Genomic DNA, 18,615 nt, shown 5'->3' with positions numbered 1-18,615 from the left:
CCTTTCATCGTACATGCCTTTACTTCGTACAAGGAAGTAAAATCGTCATAAAGAAAATAAAGTTGTCATTTGGTTTCTTGGGGTTAAATCCTAATTTTAATTTTTACGACGATTATTCATATTTGATTGAACTAAAACCTGAAGTCCGAAAACAAATTTCTAGCATGGTGTATTTATAACAAGTGAAATCTTCGTGATTAAATAACAGATACAGTGAAAAAAAAATATGTGTGTCATCTTTAGATAATCCTTTGTAATTTAGTGCTGAATTCTACATTACTGGACAGTACTTTTATAATATCGACAACAGTACAATTCTAGGCATTACAATAGCATAATATTGCATCAAAGTTACATAAAAACTTTAAAGAAAACGGGTGAAAGATTAAACTCCATTCTTAAACCCGTTTAAAGCGAGTCAAAAGCGAGGAACTGAGGGATGTCAAAAGAACTTCAATTTTTTTAATTTTGATCTTAAATTTTACATTCCCACGTTCCCATGTTTATCTGTCAAATTCAAAATCTCCACTAGTTTTTAGAAACTTCACAGACAACTAAATTTGAATTTTAAAATAGACTGAAGTTACAGACTCATTCTATCAAATATATGAAGAAAAAGCTTATTACATGTTCTTTCTCGGTACACATAACGGCTAAAACTGACAGATGGACTTTCTATGTACCAAGCTTTCCTTGTTTATTTTAATACATATGCTAACTTTTAAGTTATTTGTAAGAATTGTATAATTATATCTCTATCTTTTTGAAATCCACACAGAGCTATTATTTATCTAGTATTTAGAGAAATAGTTTACTACTTTCTATTAGCTGGCAGATCCCAGATAGTCCGAGAAAACATTTTTATATATAAAATTCATGATATATTAGCATAACTAATTACTTCTACACATAAGTTAGAGTAATTATTTCCATCTGCTTTAGAAGCAGCTAATGATACTTTTTATGTCAAATACTTTGATTTGTGTTTCCATTCTGAGTAAAACCAGTTTCTTCTTAAATTTAAAATAGAAATCCTGTTGACCATTCATTCAAACTTAAATATTCAAAAATACTTTTATTTAAGTTTAAATAAAGATATTTATGTTTTCTTCAATCTTAGACCTCTGTAAAGTCTTGGGAACGTCTCCTGAACTAAGCTTGACAAACGCTGATGATCACATAGCAATTTTTTCTTATCTGCATTAAAATTTTCCCTCTTCCCCTAAAATGCTGAACTTTTTTGCGTAACACATTAAAGAAACTCATTATTGACTTCTTAAATTATTAGAGCATTAGTTAATTTTACTCAGTAAAAGATATAATGGAAATTATTGGTGATGAGAGTTAGGTCAAAAAGATTATTTGATTCTTTAAATGAGAGACGGATAAATTCCAACTAACGTTTATCGAAATTTAACAGCAAAATACATATCAAAGTTAATCATAATGCGCCATTTAAACTTTACAGATGGCATCAGCGTTGTAACATTGTTTATAACTCAGATTCGTTGGAACATTTTGTTTACGTACGCAAATACGCATACAGTTATTGGCGTAACTAGGGCGGAGACATCTGGTTTAGAGCGCCAAACTGATGTTGCGAAATTTTAGAGCGAATTGTTTTCCATTCTAGGCAAAAAAAGGAGGATGCGCGAAATCGTCTGTTCTCCCCGGGCGCTGAAAACTCCAGTTACGGCTCTTACAAACTAAGCATCTATGTTTGCAAAGTGAATAATTTAATTAGTTCTAGGATATTTTGCTCATAGTAAAATGTAAGCGTGATAAAAATTATTTAAGACTGCATAAAATTACTCGAATTGCATTACCAAGTGAAAAAAACAATGAATTGACATAAATGATTTGAATTTAGTAATTAGTAAAATTCGGTTTCCTTTTCCTTTTAATCAATTAGAAATATGAGCCAAGAGTAAAAGTTCACAATTCCTTGCTTGGAAATATTTTTGAAGTTGATTTCAAAAATGTATTTCACTTCAAGGGACTATTTCAAAAGGAACCACAAAAAATGGCGAAACCAGACAGACAAGGTAAAACCTCCTGCACGTCCCGCACTAGGGAAGACAGCAAAATCAGAAAAAAAGTATCTTCCTGTGCGCCACCTGCAAGATAATTAACCAGTCGTAACTTTTTCCTTTCCTATTATAGCCTATGGTCGGAACTCTCTTTGTTATCCGCATTACTTTTTGCAAAACAGGTCTGGTCTTCCTCGCAGGAAACGACTGGTTTTTCTTTTGTCGTCTTCTTTTTTTTCACTTTTTATTTATTTATTTTTTTAAATTCACCGGCTTAACGGATATCATTGTTGACGGGCAACTAACAGGATGACGAGAAGATAGCGCTCTTGAATCTTCATATGTTCATTTAAGAATTTTTCATACTTAGTTGCGCTTTAACAGAGAACTCACATCTTGTGGATTTCTAAACTGACTGAATTTTTGAGTGTATCAGTTAAAATTTTAATCTGAAATCTGAATCTCGTTATTTGAAAATACATTATTCAAAGAGAAAATGGGGGGAAAATGTATGAAAAAGTACTTTAGAAATATAACTAGTAACATGTCAAAATTTATTCATACTCCTATTTAACACTTTTTCTTAATTTTCAAACAAAATTTAACAAATGATGTGGATGGAATGATTGTTTTCAAAGTTGTTAGTTCGTATTTATGAGCTGTAAGTGATTACAAAGGCAGCATACAGACAAATATACAGGCAAAAGAATACAAAAGCTAAATTTTGTTTGAAAAGCTTAATATTACTTCAACAAGAATTAAATGTTATTAAAATTTAATTTTGATTCACGGAATACAGATCTAATATTTTAAATTATTTATTCATTCACGTTTTGAAAAGTGTTTAAAGATATTTTGAAAAATGTATTTAATCAAAAACTGAAGTATTGGTTCCAGAATGAGAACAGTTAATCGATTTAGAAATGTTAATTTTGTACCTTAATTTTCCATGCAAATAATGTAAATATGTCTATTATTCTTTATTTATTCTTAATAAGAAGAAATATTTTTACAACACATCGAAATTTAACTCATGCAAATGTACTCAATGAACCTTTTGAATGACATTTAGAGACTTGGCCACCAAACATGATGCTAAAATTAAATCCTTTAAATTTATTAATTTAGTTTAATTTAATTCGTTGGGATTTAAATTTGTGAACTATCGTTACCATTTTTTGAACATCATAATCCTTATAAAGAAATCCATTTATCGTCAAGGATATGTGAAATACATTAAAATTTACTGTTCAGTACTATCTATAAAAACACGAAAGATAGTATACGTTGAAATACAGCCGTTTCAGAAAATGGCTGCTTACTTAACGAGAAAGATATGTTTGTGAAGTATTAAATTCATATGAAATTTATTTGCCTTCTTTAAAATTGCAACTGATAAACCTTGTGGAAACTGTACATACATATAGATCATTCCTCAAATAGTTAAACTTCGTCACCTTTCTCTACTAATCTAGGCAGATTCATTCATACTCTGAAAAAATTCAGGCTACGCATAAAATGAAAATCAATATTTTTGTCATATAGATAAAATTGGAATTAAATTAGAATTGATTACAGCAATTAAGCCTCAAAATCCATATTTTATTTAGTTTACATAATCCAATTTGAATAGAATAAATAGATCTTTAAAGGGATATAATACACTATAATACATAGAACCGAGATATAAAAAAATAACACACGTTTTTTCTTTTTTTTTAATTTGCTGTTAATTAATCGAAATTTCGTATTCAAGTATGGAAAACGTTGAAACCTGCACATTTCAAAAGCTCAAATTTTGGAAAACTCTGGTTATAAATTTAATGCCATCTTAATATAAACAAAATAAATGGAATTTAGATTAGAATTTATTCAGATTATTTAATTGTGTTCACTCTTAAAGTGAGAACATTTTATATTCAATTAAAATACTGTAAAATGAACCCATCAAAATTCCACTGATGTGAAAATGCACGAAATATATTTGATTAATTTGTTGAACTATTGATTAATTTTTATTTTACCTGAACAGCTAATTAAATTAAATAGTGCAATTTTCTGACTTCTTTGTAAATTAATGATCTCAAAATGCAATATAATTCTTGAAATATATCGCTTAATATAACACAATTTCAGCAGCTGCTTTAAATTTCAGATATATAGTTATCATATGAAAGATTTTAAACGCATATGAGCTGCAATTTTTTATTATTTTTTCACAATAAACAGAATATGTGTGTTTATAATAAATAAAATATAGCAGTTCAGAACATAATTAAATCTGTTTAAGTGCTTATTTAATTTACTTATTTATTATAATAAACACACAGTATCATAATACATTGCTTCTGAAAAGCAATTTATTTTAACAGCAGAATTCTAAAGACGATAATTTCAAAAAAAAAAAAAAAGTGTTGCTAAAGTATGTCAAAGAATAAAAGTAATTTAATTATGTGAGGCGTGAAAGTAAACAATGTGTCTATATGTGGATAGTAAATATGACAAAAGTCTAATGAAACTGAACTTATACTTCTTATTTCGAATCTCGGCAAACGGGCTGGCTGCATCGGCGTTTTCTCTATGTGTAAGGTGTATACAAGCCAGTTTCCTTTAGAAAGTCCTGCACCAAGGTATTCCTTCCCTTAGGCAGATAGCCCTTCTGTGCTTTGCCATAATCAAATAAATTTCAAACTAAACCTACCTTATACTGGTGGAAATTTTTTTTTTGCTTTTCAAACAAACAGTTCATTTTCGCCCTAAGATTCACTAAATTAACACAAAACTATGTATGTATTTCTAGCTTTCAGTTCGATAAATTTATTTCTAGGTTTCGGTTTAGATAAATTTATAATTTCAGCAATTAATTTGTAATATTTAAATGGCCTTAAAAAACCTTACACATCAACGCTTTGCAATCTAGAAATTAGTTATAATTGATAAAATTAGCCTAAAATGGAATGATACAAAAATTAAAGGCAGATGAATGACTGGATAGAATTCATTTCATCACATCCTTTGTCTTTCATTTTATATCACGTGTCACTCATTTTATGTATCAGTGTTTCCTTTTTATGTATTTCAGCTTTCAAAATACATTTCCCTAAATATAAATCTTTCCGCAAGCACTTAAGTAAGAGCAACATTGATTGATTAGGTATAACTTCCTCGACAACAATGTGAAAATTATAAAATAGCTTTCTAAATTATTAAAGGCCCACCAGCTGCCGAGAGGTAACGTCGCTGAACACTGGTAGTTCAGCCCGACGTTCGAATCCCGCGAACGGGCTGGCTGCATGGGCGCTTTTGTGGTTTTCCCCATGTGTAACGTGTACACGAGCCAGTTTCCCTAAGAAAGTCCATCACGAAGGCATTCCTCCCCTTAGGCGAGATAGCCCTCGAGGCTTTGCTGTAATTAAATAACCTAACTTAACCCAAATTATTAAAAAGTAAATAGTTTTAAATAGTAAATAGCTTTCTAAATTATTAAAAAAAGAAAAAAGTACCTTTTTACTTTTCTTTAATATGTAAATACATAGATAAATACATTTCTTTTTTTAAATTATTTATTTAATAGAATTTATTATATTTAAAATCTCCTTAAAACATTATAAATTATAAATTAAATTACATATAACATTTTAAATTAAATTGCTTTACATATCTCTTCTTTTCTTTCTTTCTATAATAAGAAGACATAGATTTAAAACTTTATACGAAATAATAATTCATGTGATAGCAGTTAGCCTCCAAATAACTGTAATTCCATGTAAAAAAATTCTGGTTTAATTTCTGTTAATTTCTGTTAAATTACGGCACACGCATTCACACAAAAAAATGGATTATTTACTGCGATTAAGGCTTAATATTTCATTTAATTTTTAAACGGCTGCATATTTCTTTAAGAATTTTAATGCAAGTTTATAGATATTTTTGAAAGAAAAAGTACAAGATTTTTTTTTTTCTTTTTTTAAGAAGCTTATTTTAAATTTTCACGATATGATTAGTAGATACCAACTTTTTTTAAAAATTATCATACTTTCTTAGCCGTGTGTAATTGTTAAAAAAGGGAAAGAAAAAAAAGTTATATCTTAAATATAATTAAATCTAAACATGATTTAGCACCGAAATGAAACTGGTAGAATCCGACTTCCCCCCCCCCCAAAAAAAACATATAATAACGTATCGACAAACATTTAAGCATATATATTTAATTCACTTTGCATCTGTCATTTTGTATGTGTTTGTATTGTTTGATCTGATGTTTCGCTTTTAAATGTGAAAATAAAATTTCCGTAATACTTCAAAAAAAAAACGTTCTTCGGAATGAATTGTTATTAACTTTAAATCTCAGTGAACAGCATACAGACGAACCTTATTATCATTGCTGCGATCTTTATTATCAGTTTATGCCAGTTGGTCACGCTGATAAAAAGTAAATTACTGAATTCTGAGAACCGTATGAGCTAGAAAACTAAATATCTTCAATAATTATTTAAATAATACTTTTTATCTCTATTGTTTACAGTGAAATTAACTTCTTGTGTTTTTAATTGCTTTTATTAAATAAAATGAGCATAATATCTATCTATGTACTTTCAATGTTTTCTTAACTTGCTTTCATGAGGATATCATGCAATGTAAATCAGAATACCTATAAAACTGAAGACCGCAGTTTTGTGGTTTTTACCACAAGTTTTTGAGTTCTTCCTGCAAGTTGAGAATAATTGGAAGGATTATTTATTCTTAGCTTTGCTGTTGCTTGAATTATTCTTGTTTATATCCTTTCCGGATTTTTTCAACACATATTTAATAAACACTTTGTATATATCTTCCAAACTGTTTTTTCTAAATTTCGATATGCTAATATTTTGTAGCTCATTAAAGTCCAGTTAAAAATCGCTTTCAGAAATACTCGTCTCAAAAGAATGAGATTTAAGATTTTTATTTTGAAAATTTTTCGGAAAAATATAATTTGAAATTAATTTTATTTAGATTAATTTTGTATGAATAAAATGCATACACTTCCCATTTTATTACTAATTATGCTTATCTTGCGTTTTGTTATTAAAATGTGGTTTATATTAGTGTTTATTATAATTTATGTCATCTGATACTCATTTTGATTGAAACAAAGAAAATACAACTTGGTTGACTGCAAGTTGTTATTTAAGTGAAATTTAAAATGTCTGTATTTTCTAATAAAGTTGTGTTAATCTAAAATTTTTATCAAAGTTCCTTTTCTTTCCTTTTTTTTTTCTTCCAAAATTGTTATTTTTTTAATATTTAACTGTATTTCATATGAAATATGGAAGAATTTCCATATCACCTTCAGTTTGTTAACAACAAAGCTATATTATGTTAAATAAAAATTATTATTGATATATCATTGTACAAAATTGTTATTGAGTAAGAAAATTTTAATTCAAAACTTGACATAATTAACTTATAAGGTATTTTCTCCCTTCCTTTCGAATGTCTTCATGGGGTAATACATACTCGACGCCTATTCGGGAAGTCCGGAGTTCGAATCCCGTTGAGAGCATTGCACTTTTTTTCACGTCTCCTGTTTTAAAAATACCTAATGACTCTACAAACGTCAATTATAGTTCTTGTTTTTTACACAAAATGAATTATATTATCCATCTTGTAATGAAATTTAAATAAGAAATATTGCTAATATAATGTTAAAGAAAACGAAAATAATTTCGAACTTTCCTCTGACTATATGCAGATATAGTTTTAAATGAAATACAATACAAATATTACTGATAACCTGAGCATTTAATATTCTATCTTGGACTAATATTCTATCTAGACGTATGGCATTATAAATTTTTATTGGGTACTTTAAGAATTTTGGTTGTATAAATGTCTATATTACAAGAGTTTAAAAAAATATATTCCATTTGGAAAATAAAATTTGTAATATGAAAAATCGTTGTCTTTGAAATAAATATTTACTAATTAAAAATTAAATATTTGTAAGGTATCTTATGTTAATTAACCAGTTATTACAATTTCAGTCTTTATTATAACTTCTAATTTGTGTATTCATCAGCAGAATGCAAATTAGGTGTGAGTATAATCTGAGGGTTTTGGATTTTGAAGCAGACAGTGTTTCTGGCATCACGTCCACGCTACATGGTCAGTTCCTGGCAGCTCTAACATTTGTGATTATTCGGCTTTGCGGTCTGTCGCTGCCGACACTTTAAATCTGACGCGCAGGTAAAGTTATTGAGTTAGCTTCTAGTTGAGTATTTAATCGTATAGTCTTTGATTACTGTTCAATGTTTAATTTAAATTTGACTGTTTATTTATTTATCTCACTACGAGGTTTATTGTAGCACAAGAGTGTACACTTATGTTCCTAGTTCTATTTAAATAATATAGTTTTTATAACCTTCTTAAAACTTTGTTATTGTTCTCAGACATAGCGATAACTCTCTTCACGTATGGTAGGGTTACAGGGCTACTCAAGCAACATTAACAAATTAGTGAAGCCCTATGCATTTTATTTTACTCGTACATAATATTAATACTGTGCCAATGATGCTACAAATGTATCTAAGTAAACTTGAGAGGATTTTAAATAGCTTAAAAGGCCCACCAGAGGCCGAGCGGTAAAGTCGCTGAACACTGGTCGTTCGGTCGGAGGTTCGAATCCCGCGAACAGGCTGGCTGCATGGGCGTTTTCGTGGTTTTCCCCAAGTGTAACGTGTATACGAGTCAGTTTCCCTTAGAAAGTCTTCCACTAAGGCATCCCTCCCCTTAGGCAGATAGCCCTAGTGTGCTTTGCCATAATTAAATAAACCAAACCAAACCTAAATAGCTTAAAAATTTCAACGAGTTCTTTGAGAACAGATGAAATGTCGTCGAAATTCTTCTGAGATTGGGAGAAAATTTTACCATAAAATATAGATACTAAATTACCAGCATATGTAGTTTCCATTACAATAAAAGCATGTTTTTGTAGCGTTTAACTAAGTAATTTAATACAAATCCACCAGCCACTTTTATATATACACTCACGTTTGTGAAAATTGCAACACCATGAAGGACTTACGCGAGTGAGCTGAAATTTTCAGGAAATGCAAAGTAGCGCATGATATACAAATGATTAGAATTGCAAATCCGTAGCGCATGCGTATGCTGAGCAGCGCCCTCTGAACGGCTGATGGATCCGAATAAATAGACGGCTGTAGCGAGGCGTGTATGGTTATTGGTGGTTATCTGCTAGTGGTAAACGTTAACTCAATCTGTACTTATGCCTCGTCGACGAAAGAGAGCGAGATTTGAACAACTTACAGAGTTTGAACGAGGGAGAATCACCGGCCTTCGTGAAGCTGGATTGTCGTATCGTGCAGTAGCCTCTCGTGTGCAGCGTAACAGCAGCACAGTGATGCGCGTTTGGAAGCAGTGGACGGACGAGTGTCGGACAACTCGGAAATCCGGGAGTGGACTCCGAAATGTGACGTCAGCTCGCGATGATAGACACCTGGTCCGTATGGCGCGGACGGACCGTACAGCTTCCTCTAGACAATTGGCAGCACTGTGGTCAATAGCTACAGGTGTTTCATTGTGTGCTTCATCAATTCGTAGACGTCTGCTGCAGTGTGGACTGCGCGCACGGACTCCTTTATACAGGATCCCCCTAACGCACGACCATCGCCGCCTGCGGCTACAATGGGCCAATCAGCATAGAGACTGGCATGCTGATTGGCAGCATGTCGTGTTTTCTGACGAATCCCGCTTTAATTTGTGGTACCATGATGGCCGCATTCGTGTCAGACGCTATGCCGGTGAACGCCACCTTCCGGAGTGCATTATCGAACGCCACAGTGGACGAACACCCGGAGTTATGGTCTGGGGTGCCATAGCATATCATAGACGATCTCAATTGCTACAAATTGTGGGCATTCTGAACAGCAACCGGTATATCCGTGAAGTTCTACAGCCCGAAGCTGTTCCCTTCCTTCAAAGCTTGCCAGGCGCTGTATTTCAACAGGACAATGCCCGCCCTCATACTGCTCGGATTGTTAAATCCTTCTTTGCAGCGCAGCAGGTACAGCTTCTTCCTTGGCCTGCGTGTTCCCCGGATATGTCGCCAATTGAACATATGTGGGATGTCATTGGTCGGCGTCTTGCTCGTGATCCTCGTCCTGTTGCGTCTGCAGACGAACTTTGGGTACGTGTACAAACGATATGGAATGCTCTTCCTCAGTCAGACATTCAAACTTTGTTTGACTCCATGCCACGTCATGTAGCAGCACTTATTGCGGCGCGTGGTGGCCACACAAAATACTGATTCTGATCTCTTGTTCTTGTTTGTTTGCTTTGAACATTTAATCATTTATTTGTACCACTACCACTCAACTGTGTATTAAATTGCATTCAATTATGACGATTCCTTCTTGGTGTTGCAATTTTCACAAACGTGAGTGTATATTTCAGTCTCATTTGTGTCTATCTGGCGTAATCATCGATATTTTAGTGCATGATTTTTGATCAGGAAAGAAGATGTTATGAATTTTACAGAAAGATAACATTTATTTTCGGAGAAAAAAAGTTTATCTTTTTTGTTCAGATCACTCGGTTATTAATTCTGTCTCGAAGAAGAAGTCGCGGATAATGTAATGAAAATTCGGAGAACGTTCGGGGTGACTGTGGACTTTCACTAACAATTTCTCGGACAGGAAACTTACGTTGACATTTCGAGGATCAGAAATAAAGCAATACTATAAGCAATTAACACATAATTAAACAAACATTATACTATGTAGAGGGGGGTTAATCGATGTGCACATTTACTATAAATTGGTTTAGTGGTATAATAATACTTGGTGATGGATTTTCTCTTTTCGAGACAGCGAACACCAACTCTCATCATCTAAGTGGTTAAGGCGATGGGCTTTACTGCTTTCACTTGGCTTAGTTTTTAATTTCTAGTATATATTAATATTTTTCTTTCGACAATTTAGTTTGCAAATTTCGTTTTAATGATGTAAGTTCTACCTTCAGCGCTGACTAGGCTGGATTATAATAAATTCATATTTCGATAAACTTAACGACCACTTTTTTAAACAGACATGCATGCAAATATCAAAAGCCAAACTTTAAAAAACGACATACGATAGAAACCAGACTCGCATTTCCCGCTTCTGCATTGATATAAATTACCTCCTAGCAACTAGTGTTTTTACCAGATTCTTAAGTTTAAAAAGCCAGTGGGCATTTACTTCGTTACTCGTGTAATGCTTTTTGTCTCAAACGTGTAATGCTCGTTTTGTGTAATGCTTTTTGTCATACTCTCAGCAATGACTTTGAAAAGAGGATGAAACGGTAAAGATTTCGTCAATAGGGGTTACTGATGAGAGAAAATGGGGGGGGGGGGATAGCAGCAGATGAAGAGTCCGATTTTGATTACAGGATGAAATGAGAAAGGATAAATCACCTATAAACCGACCTTATTCTGGAAACGTATTCAAAACCATAACTTTAGATCAAGATTACCATTTAAATATACATCATGTTGAACTTAACAGATTCCATGCATTATATAGCATGTTTTCAAAAAAGGATTATTACGCATCGAAATTGTATGTCGGGAAATGGAGGACAATCTCATGTAACTTCGAGCAAACAGTATTTTTTTCGTTTACCAGAAGTGCAAAATGTAGGGTTATTCAAAGTTTCACTTGGATTTCGAAACAATATTAATTTAGCAAAATATTTTTTTGGCAGTTCTGACGAAGAGTAATAGAAAAATTATTAAAATTTTTACTTAAAATAATTTTTATAATTATAAATGAAAAAAGTAGGGAAAAAAATCTGATATTCTTGAAATTTTCAAAAATCACCCAAACCGGAAGAAAATTCACCCCACAATGAAGTTACTGCCTTCTTCATAGATTAAAACTGTTGAGAAAATTTACTGATTTCTTTAATTAATGCAAGATATGTTTGCCTCATAATTTTTAGCATAATTTTACTGAATGAAAATAATACAATATCCCCTGCTTGTAATGAAAAAAGCCCATTTTTAAGAGATAAAAAGACATATTGGTATCACCTGTGGAAGACTGGTTAGTAAAATCGCAAATAAATTAAATAATAGTTGAGTTCGGTGTTCACTGCTCCAAGTAGCATCATTTCTATTAGTAAAAATGAATATTAGGAAATGATGTGAAGGATATTTTTATTATAGATTGATAATAAAATTTAGATTTTTCACGTACACTATATGTTCAAAACCAGTGTATCAATACCGTATTAATATCAATGCATATTTATTGTGTGTTTATTCCAGTATCAGTGTTTCATTCTAAAGCTTACCACAAATTGCAAACTCATGAGCGGATATCGAAAATAAACGTGAAATGGTCATTTATCTTTCGGTTCTGTTTAATAATTACACAAAATTTTTCATTTAAGTGAAATATATAAAGTAGATTTAAAAAAATAGTAAAACGACTATTCAGACTTCAGTCTGAATGTTCAAAAAGCATTCAGACTAAAGAGGACTCTACTTGATGAATGTTCTTTCTAGAGCTATATAATTGCTTAATTTATGTTTGTAAAAATCTGCCAATCATGAACTTCATCTTCCATATAATATTTATAAAGTTAATAAATTATTATTTAGTTAACTACACTTTCTGACAAATTTTTATCGAGGCAAATAATTAAGTCATGGCATAAATCATTTGGAGATTAAAATATCAGTACAATGATAATTATAGCTGGTGGTCCATTATCAGCAAAACAGATGGCAATGAAATGAATATTTCAATGAATGCAAAAAAGATGCTTCGAGAACATAACTGAAGGAATAATTATCAATTCCTTCGAACCTCCTATCATTATTGCTGTTGAATGAGTGACATATGTTCCAATATGAATCAGCATGATGAACGGGTGTTCTTTCAGCTGGGCATCTGTTGCAAAAAAGAAACAGGTTTTGAACGATTCCTTTACGAAATTCGAAAGGATTTTGAAATTCATTCCCAAGGGAATGAAAGGAATTTAATTTATTCATTATTTGTTATCATTTTAAATAAATTGTTATATATTTATATTCGTCTCTGCCTCTGGTAGAATATTTTATTAAACTGTTACTTATTTATATTAGTCTCTGAATGCATATTTTTTTTCCACAAAGCCAGATTAGATTTTGATGTAAAACTCAAAAATAATTTTCAAATTTAAACAATGCTATCATCTTTGAACTATACTATCATCTTTGAACACACAATGAAATATATAGCGTTCATGGACATTTATAGTATTATTTTTTCCTATTTTTTCAAAGTTTGTTTAACTATGTTTTCTCACAGTTCTGCAATAAATTCAGCAAATACTCATTAAATACAGAATTTTTATGAAATCTGAATCTTAAACTAAACAAGATAAACAGACGGAAAGCTTTAATAAATCATTATACAAGCACCTAAATAAAAGTATGGCAGTTGAATAGAAATATTAACGTTTTCCTAACTTGTAAATTTGTAACCCTAATGATAAAAAATAAGTATTTAATCATTAAATAACATTATAATCTGTTAAATATACAAACATGCGTATAAAAAGTTTCTTTAAAACATATCAAAATAGTAATAGGAAATAAATTTAAAAAAAAAAAGGGATATATTTTAAGCTTAAAAATTAGACACGTTTTACTTTTAGACTGCTTTTGATTTCAAAAATTACAATTAAAAAAATTTTAGATTTTAAAATTGCTATGTATTTCAAGAAAAGATTTGACATGAGCCTCTTCAAAGAAGTTAAGAGTCTTGTCACATTGTCTTTCGAAATACAAATTACCATCAGTCTAAAATCAAGTTTTGCTTAACATAAAAAATTAATGATGAATTAAAAAAGTATAGAAATAAGTGGCTTTTAAATGTAAATGATTAAATTCGATTTCAGCAAAGAATAAAGACATTTTACTGAGGCATTCATACAGTAAAATTTTGAATATTTTTGATAAAATGTTCGATTAAACAGGTGTTTTGCCATATAACATATAAAATGACTGAACTCATTTTGTACTCAACGAAGCCTATGAGAACACTCAGTAAAAACCATTATGATAAAATTAATATTGTTGTGGCAGAAAAATCTGTATTGTTTTATACATTAACAAATAATAGCTTGGAATACGCTTAAAAGAATGTCATTTATAATTCAGTTAAAAATAGTACCTAAACGGTAATAAAAATTCATAACTTTGAATCTCTTTACATTTTTTTCCTAATTTTTTTTTTCCAAATATTTTTTAAATGTTGCCCAGCAACTCTTTATTTTCAATGATTAAATAGTTTTAAATTATGTTATGCCATAATATTATTAGTTTTTAAACCATAAGACATAAGAATCAATACCAATTATGAATATAAAAAAACTATACATTTTATTAAATGATCTTTGGTGAGTATGAAAATATACAAAGTAATGACAATAAAATATATGATTGATATGAGGTAACAATTTGTCATATATACACATACATGAATATGAATGGAATGCAAATTAAATGCTTTAGTTTTCTAAAGTTCTACAAGAATTGCAATAAATAATATGCTTCAAAATAACTGAAAGAATTTATAAATTTTTTTTTATTAAAGTCACTCGGCAAGGATGAAAGAATAAATAAGCAAAACTTAGAAGTCATTCGAAAATAAATAGCAGTTAATTATAGATTGTTTTTGGCTCCTATTAAAAATAAAGCCAACATTCCTTATAAATATTTTTCTAAATCTGCAATAATTCTATTAATGTATAAAAGTTACTAACTATATATATATGGCATTTTTCATAGAGTAAATCAAATATTACATCAGAAATAATTACTTAATAATCCATGATTACAAAAGAATATTCCATTTATTAAATTAGTTGTAAATATTTTAAATTTTGACAGAATTTTAGAATATTTGCATCATTTATAAATTAATTTAAATTTATAAATTAAATAATATATTTCGAACATGAAATGCCATGAGTTTTTCTATGCAATATTTGTTAGATAAGAGATATTTATCATATTTTTAGATTAGTTTTAATTTTTTATTAGCATTCTGTAATTCACGCACATCAATTTACAAACATAAAACATATTTTATGGCACTAGATGACTGATTTCAAACTCTGAAGTCAGCAAAAAATTTTGCTCTAAGTTGTTTGTACCTGAAGAAAAGCTAATAAAAGTGAAAAACTATATTTTGTTTTAAGCAAGAAATTTACAGTAAATCTAAAATATGAAAAACGAAATATCGCTACTAAACCAATTTAAAAAATTCAACTGTGAAAAAAATTAATGACACATTTCATTAGCAAATCAGGAAGGGAGGAATACATTTTAGAGGATAAATTTCCTGCAAAAATCAAAAAACAGTTTCACTAATACTTGATATAATCACAAGTAATGAAAATTCAAACACACTTCTGCCTTATATGGTGCTAAACACTATTACGTTCAATGAAAACTAATTTCCAGTAAGCATACATACAAGAAAGAGAAGGGTCTGTGTAAGTATATTATAATGTTAAAGTGAAAATTCGCATTAAGATTCTGTTTAATGAATGTAAAATATTGAAATTACATTTCCCAAAGAGGCAAATTAAAAAAAAATATTGATTGTAAAAATATGAACAATTACTAACCAAATTTAATTCTTAAATAATTTATAAGTTTATTGTTGAAAATATCATTGTATGTCTTATTTTTATAATTGTTTTACATTTTTTGTTAATATGAATATCATCAAATGTAATTAAATTTCAGCTTAAAATTCTAATATAAATAAATTTATTAAAATTCATGTCTATAAATTAAAGTTAAGTTCAAATAAACAATTTAACAAAAAACAATGTTAAGATTAAAAGGAAAATAAGTAATTAAAATATAATCAGTAAGAAAAAGTGGGTAGAAAATATTTACTTTGTTTAGCACCGAAATGTATTATTGAGTTCTTTCAGATCACATCGCAACATGTGAACTGCTGATAGCATCATACCTTGCACAAAATATGAAGTATAATGTATTAATTAGCCCTTCGTCACATTTTATAAGATGCTATACTATCATCTTTGAACGAAAATTTTTCTTCTGAATAACCCGATTCGTCCGATACATTATCTTCTTCATCGACAGTCTCATCGATAAGTTTGAGGGAAGTTTTCCGAAGTCTAGGATTTGGTATATCATCTACAGAATCGGAATCAAAAGAGTCTGTCTCCTGGCCATTGGTCAAATAATGGTCAGATAATGAGTCTACATCATCAGGAACGATATCAGAGCTAGATTCAATTTCAGAAATCACTGAACCTGTTAGAAATTCGTCATCGAAGTCATCGTCATCCACAATGTGTCCACAAGACTCCTGATCCTCTTCATCTTCTTCTTCGATTTCGTCAATAGCTGTCAATTTAGGAGCACTTTTAGATCTTTCTAATGGTGGCCGGAAGTTAGTGGATCCAGTACTTAGTAACAGTTTTCTACGTGGTATTGTCGGATTGTCATAACAGGAATTGGCTAGTGACAATCTGGCTTTCTGCCTGCTGAGCTTTTCTCTCCTGAATTCTTGAAGAGCTTGCGTTAACCTCTGATTGAGTTGGGCAGCCATGGTTTTTGCTTTGTCCTCCTTATCACACAGAACTGCATGACATCTCAGTTCCTGCTTCATTCTCCGACCCTCATGGCGGTATACCCAACAAAATACTTTGGGGTACTGTGGTGGGGCAGAACAAAACGTTATTCTGTTTGCCCAATATTCTGTCAGTCCATGCTCTTTTGTCGTAGCTTTTAGTCCTGAATTGCTAATCGTCAATTTCATTGTAATTTCGTGTTTAACGTTCGAACAGTAGTTCTTCCAAAGCGTAGCCAAAGGCTTATCAACACAACCGTCGCCTTTGGCCCACTGCGTGATCACATTACCCAAATAAGTTACTTTGTATGTAGGATCGTATTCCGTAATCGTCACAGATCGCTTGTTCCACAGTTTACTCCATTTGTGCTTCATATTCGATGCTGTGAATGGGTTGGCCAGCGACATGGTTTCTTCAACAATAGTCGATCTATTTATAGACAGCAGAAGTCAAACAGTCTCAGTTGCTTATTTCCTACTGGATTGTTGAGTGTTTACTAGAAGGTACAGTTCGTTGAAGTAGTATACTTTCTGTGAGTGATTCAGAATGCACCACTCCACAACTAAAATAAATTACAAATTACACAGAATAATTTGTAAGTTCGTTTCTTTGATTAACGAAACCCGATTCCTACTACGAAAGTTCCGCAAAAAACTGTTAAGTCCTTTGTCAAATCATTTTTGCACCGCAGATGTTTTTTTAACTGTAGGCGCGAAACGAAGATCCACACATAAAAGGGTATTCACTTACAAAGCGTAGTCGTCGAGCGAGTAGCACCAAAACAACCAGGAGGAAAATGCCGCTCCGTATCTAACGCTGAATAGTGAAAACACAGAGATTGGATTTTTCCCAGAGGTTATCCATCAGAAACACATTTTCAAGTAGCTTTTATTCAAACTCCCGGTCCCAGACTGATAAGTTACCGCGCAGCCGCAGTCAGTCGTCAACTGATAATAAATCCAAGTGACAGTGAGCAGGGAAGGGAATACAGCGCTTCAGAGCTCTGCGCTGCGTTTATGTGAACAGACCGTTGTCAGCGGTGTCTACAACAAAACTGGTATATAGACGCTGTAACCTGTTGTTGTCTTGCTTGGTTAGGACGCGAACCCAGTTTTTCGCTTCTACCTGTACGCTCGTGCAGCGAAGGGTTGCCAGACCTTTTCTCCGGTCGGAGCGTTGGCGGCATCTTTAGTTTTATTCTCGTCGGTTACATTTTAACCTTTTATTAAATGCATCGTATTTAAGTCATCTTATGTAGGAAGATTATTGAATATAGTTAATTCAGAACAGGAGCATAAGATTATGGCTTTTTAAAAATAGATTATCTTTGAAATCAGTCTAAAAATTTTAATTTAAAGTTTTTATTTTTACCATAACTATAATAAGAACAAAAAAGTTAATTATATCAGAAATAAAAATATTAAAATATAACTTTTTTCATCCGCTTTTTTTCTTGTTTAATCTAGGTGCATTTCAAGGTATTTTTGTAACGAAACATTTTTCCTCGAATCTAGATATAAGCAAAATTTCATCTGCGTTTCACAATGTTTCTTAAATTTACTATTCTTAATTCTCAAGTAATAATATAAAAAATGTCGGAATTTTTTGCGCAAGTGGACATTGTAGTGGCAATATTAATTTACAGGTTACATTATTTCCCTGAAATGAATTGTATTTATTTATTGATTTGTTTGTTAGTTAAAAAAAAATTGATTTTAAAAGGAGAATGCATATTTTAATAAAAAGCACATTTTATTTATAATATTAAAATCTGTATCATGCGCTGAAAAGATTCTCTTTACTATTCTTGACAAAGAATTTAAGTAAAGATAATACAGGAATTATGGTGTGAATAATAAAGGAATACATATTTTAATACATTTTTAGAGGTAGAGTATTCGTTATTTTAATACATCTGTAGAAATGTGTAAAAATAAGA

The 18,615-nt window shown here is 30.9% G+C and overlaps 1 protein-coding gene across 1 annotated transcript; it reads right to left on the bottom strand.

The window, feature by feature from the left end:
• Positions 1-14,427: 14,427 nt before the first annotated feature.
• Positions 14,428-17,758, bottom strand: LOC118194788 (protein FAM43A-like). Its single transcript, XM_035365993.2, has one exon. It carries the CDS (start codon positions 17,081-17,083, stop codon positions 16,088-16,090), a length of 996 nt encoding a protein of 331 aa, XP_035221884.1. The 5' UTR covers positions 17,084-17,758; the 3' UTR covers positions 14,428-16,087.
• Positions 17,759-18,615: the final 857 nt, after the last annotated feature.

This window comes from Stegodyphus dumicola, chromosome 6 (assembly GCF_044657685.1).
Source record: "Stegodyphus dumicola isolate Sdum_Otavi_A_Nest chromosome 6, ASM4465768v1".
NCBI classification, from domain to species: domain Eukaryota; kingdom Metazoa; phylum Arthropoda; class Arachnida; order Araneae; family Eresidae; genus Stegodyphus; species Stegodyphus dumicola.
The sequence above is the reverse complement of the archived record's forward strand: the minus strand, read 5'-3'. Positions and strand labels throughout refer to the sequence as shown.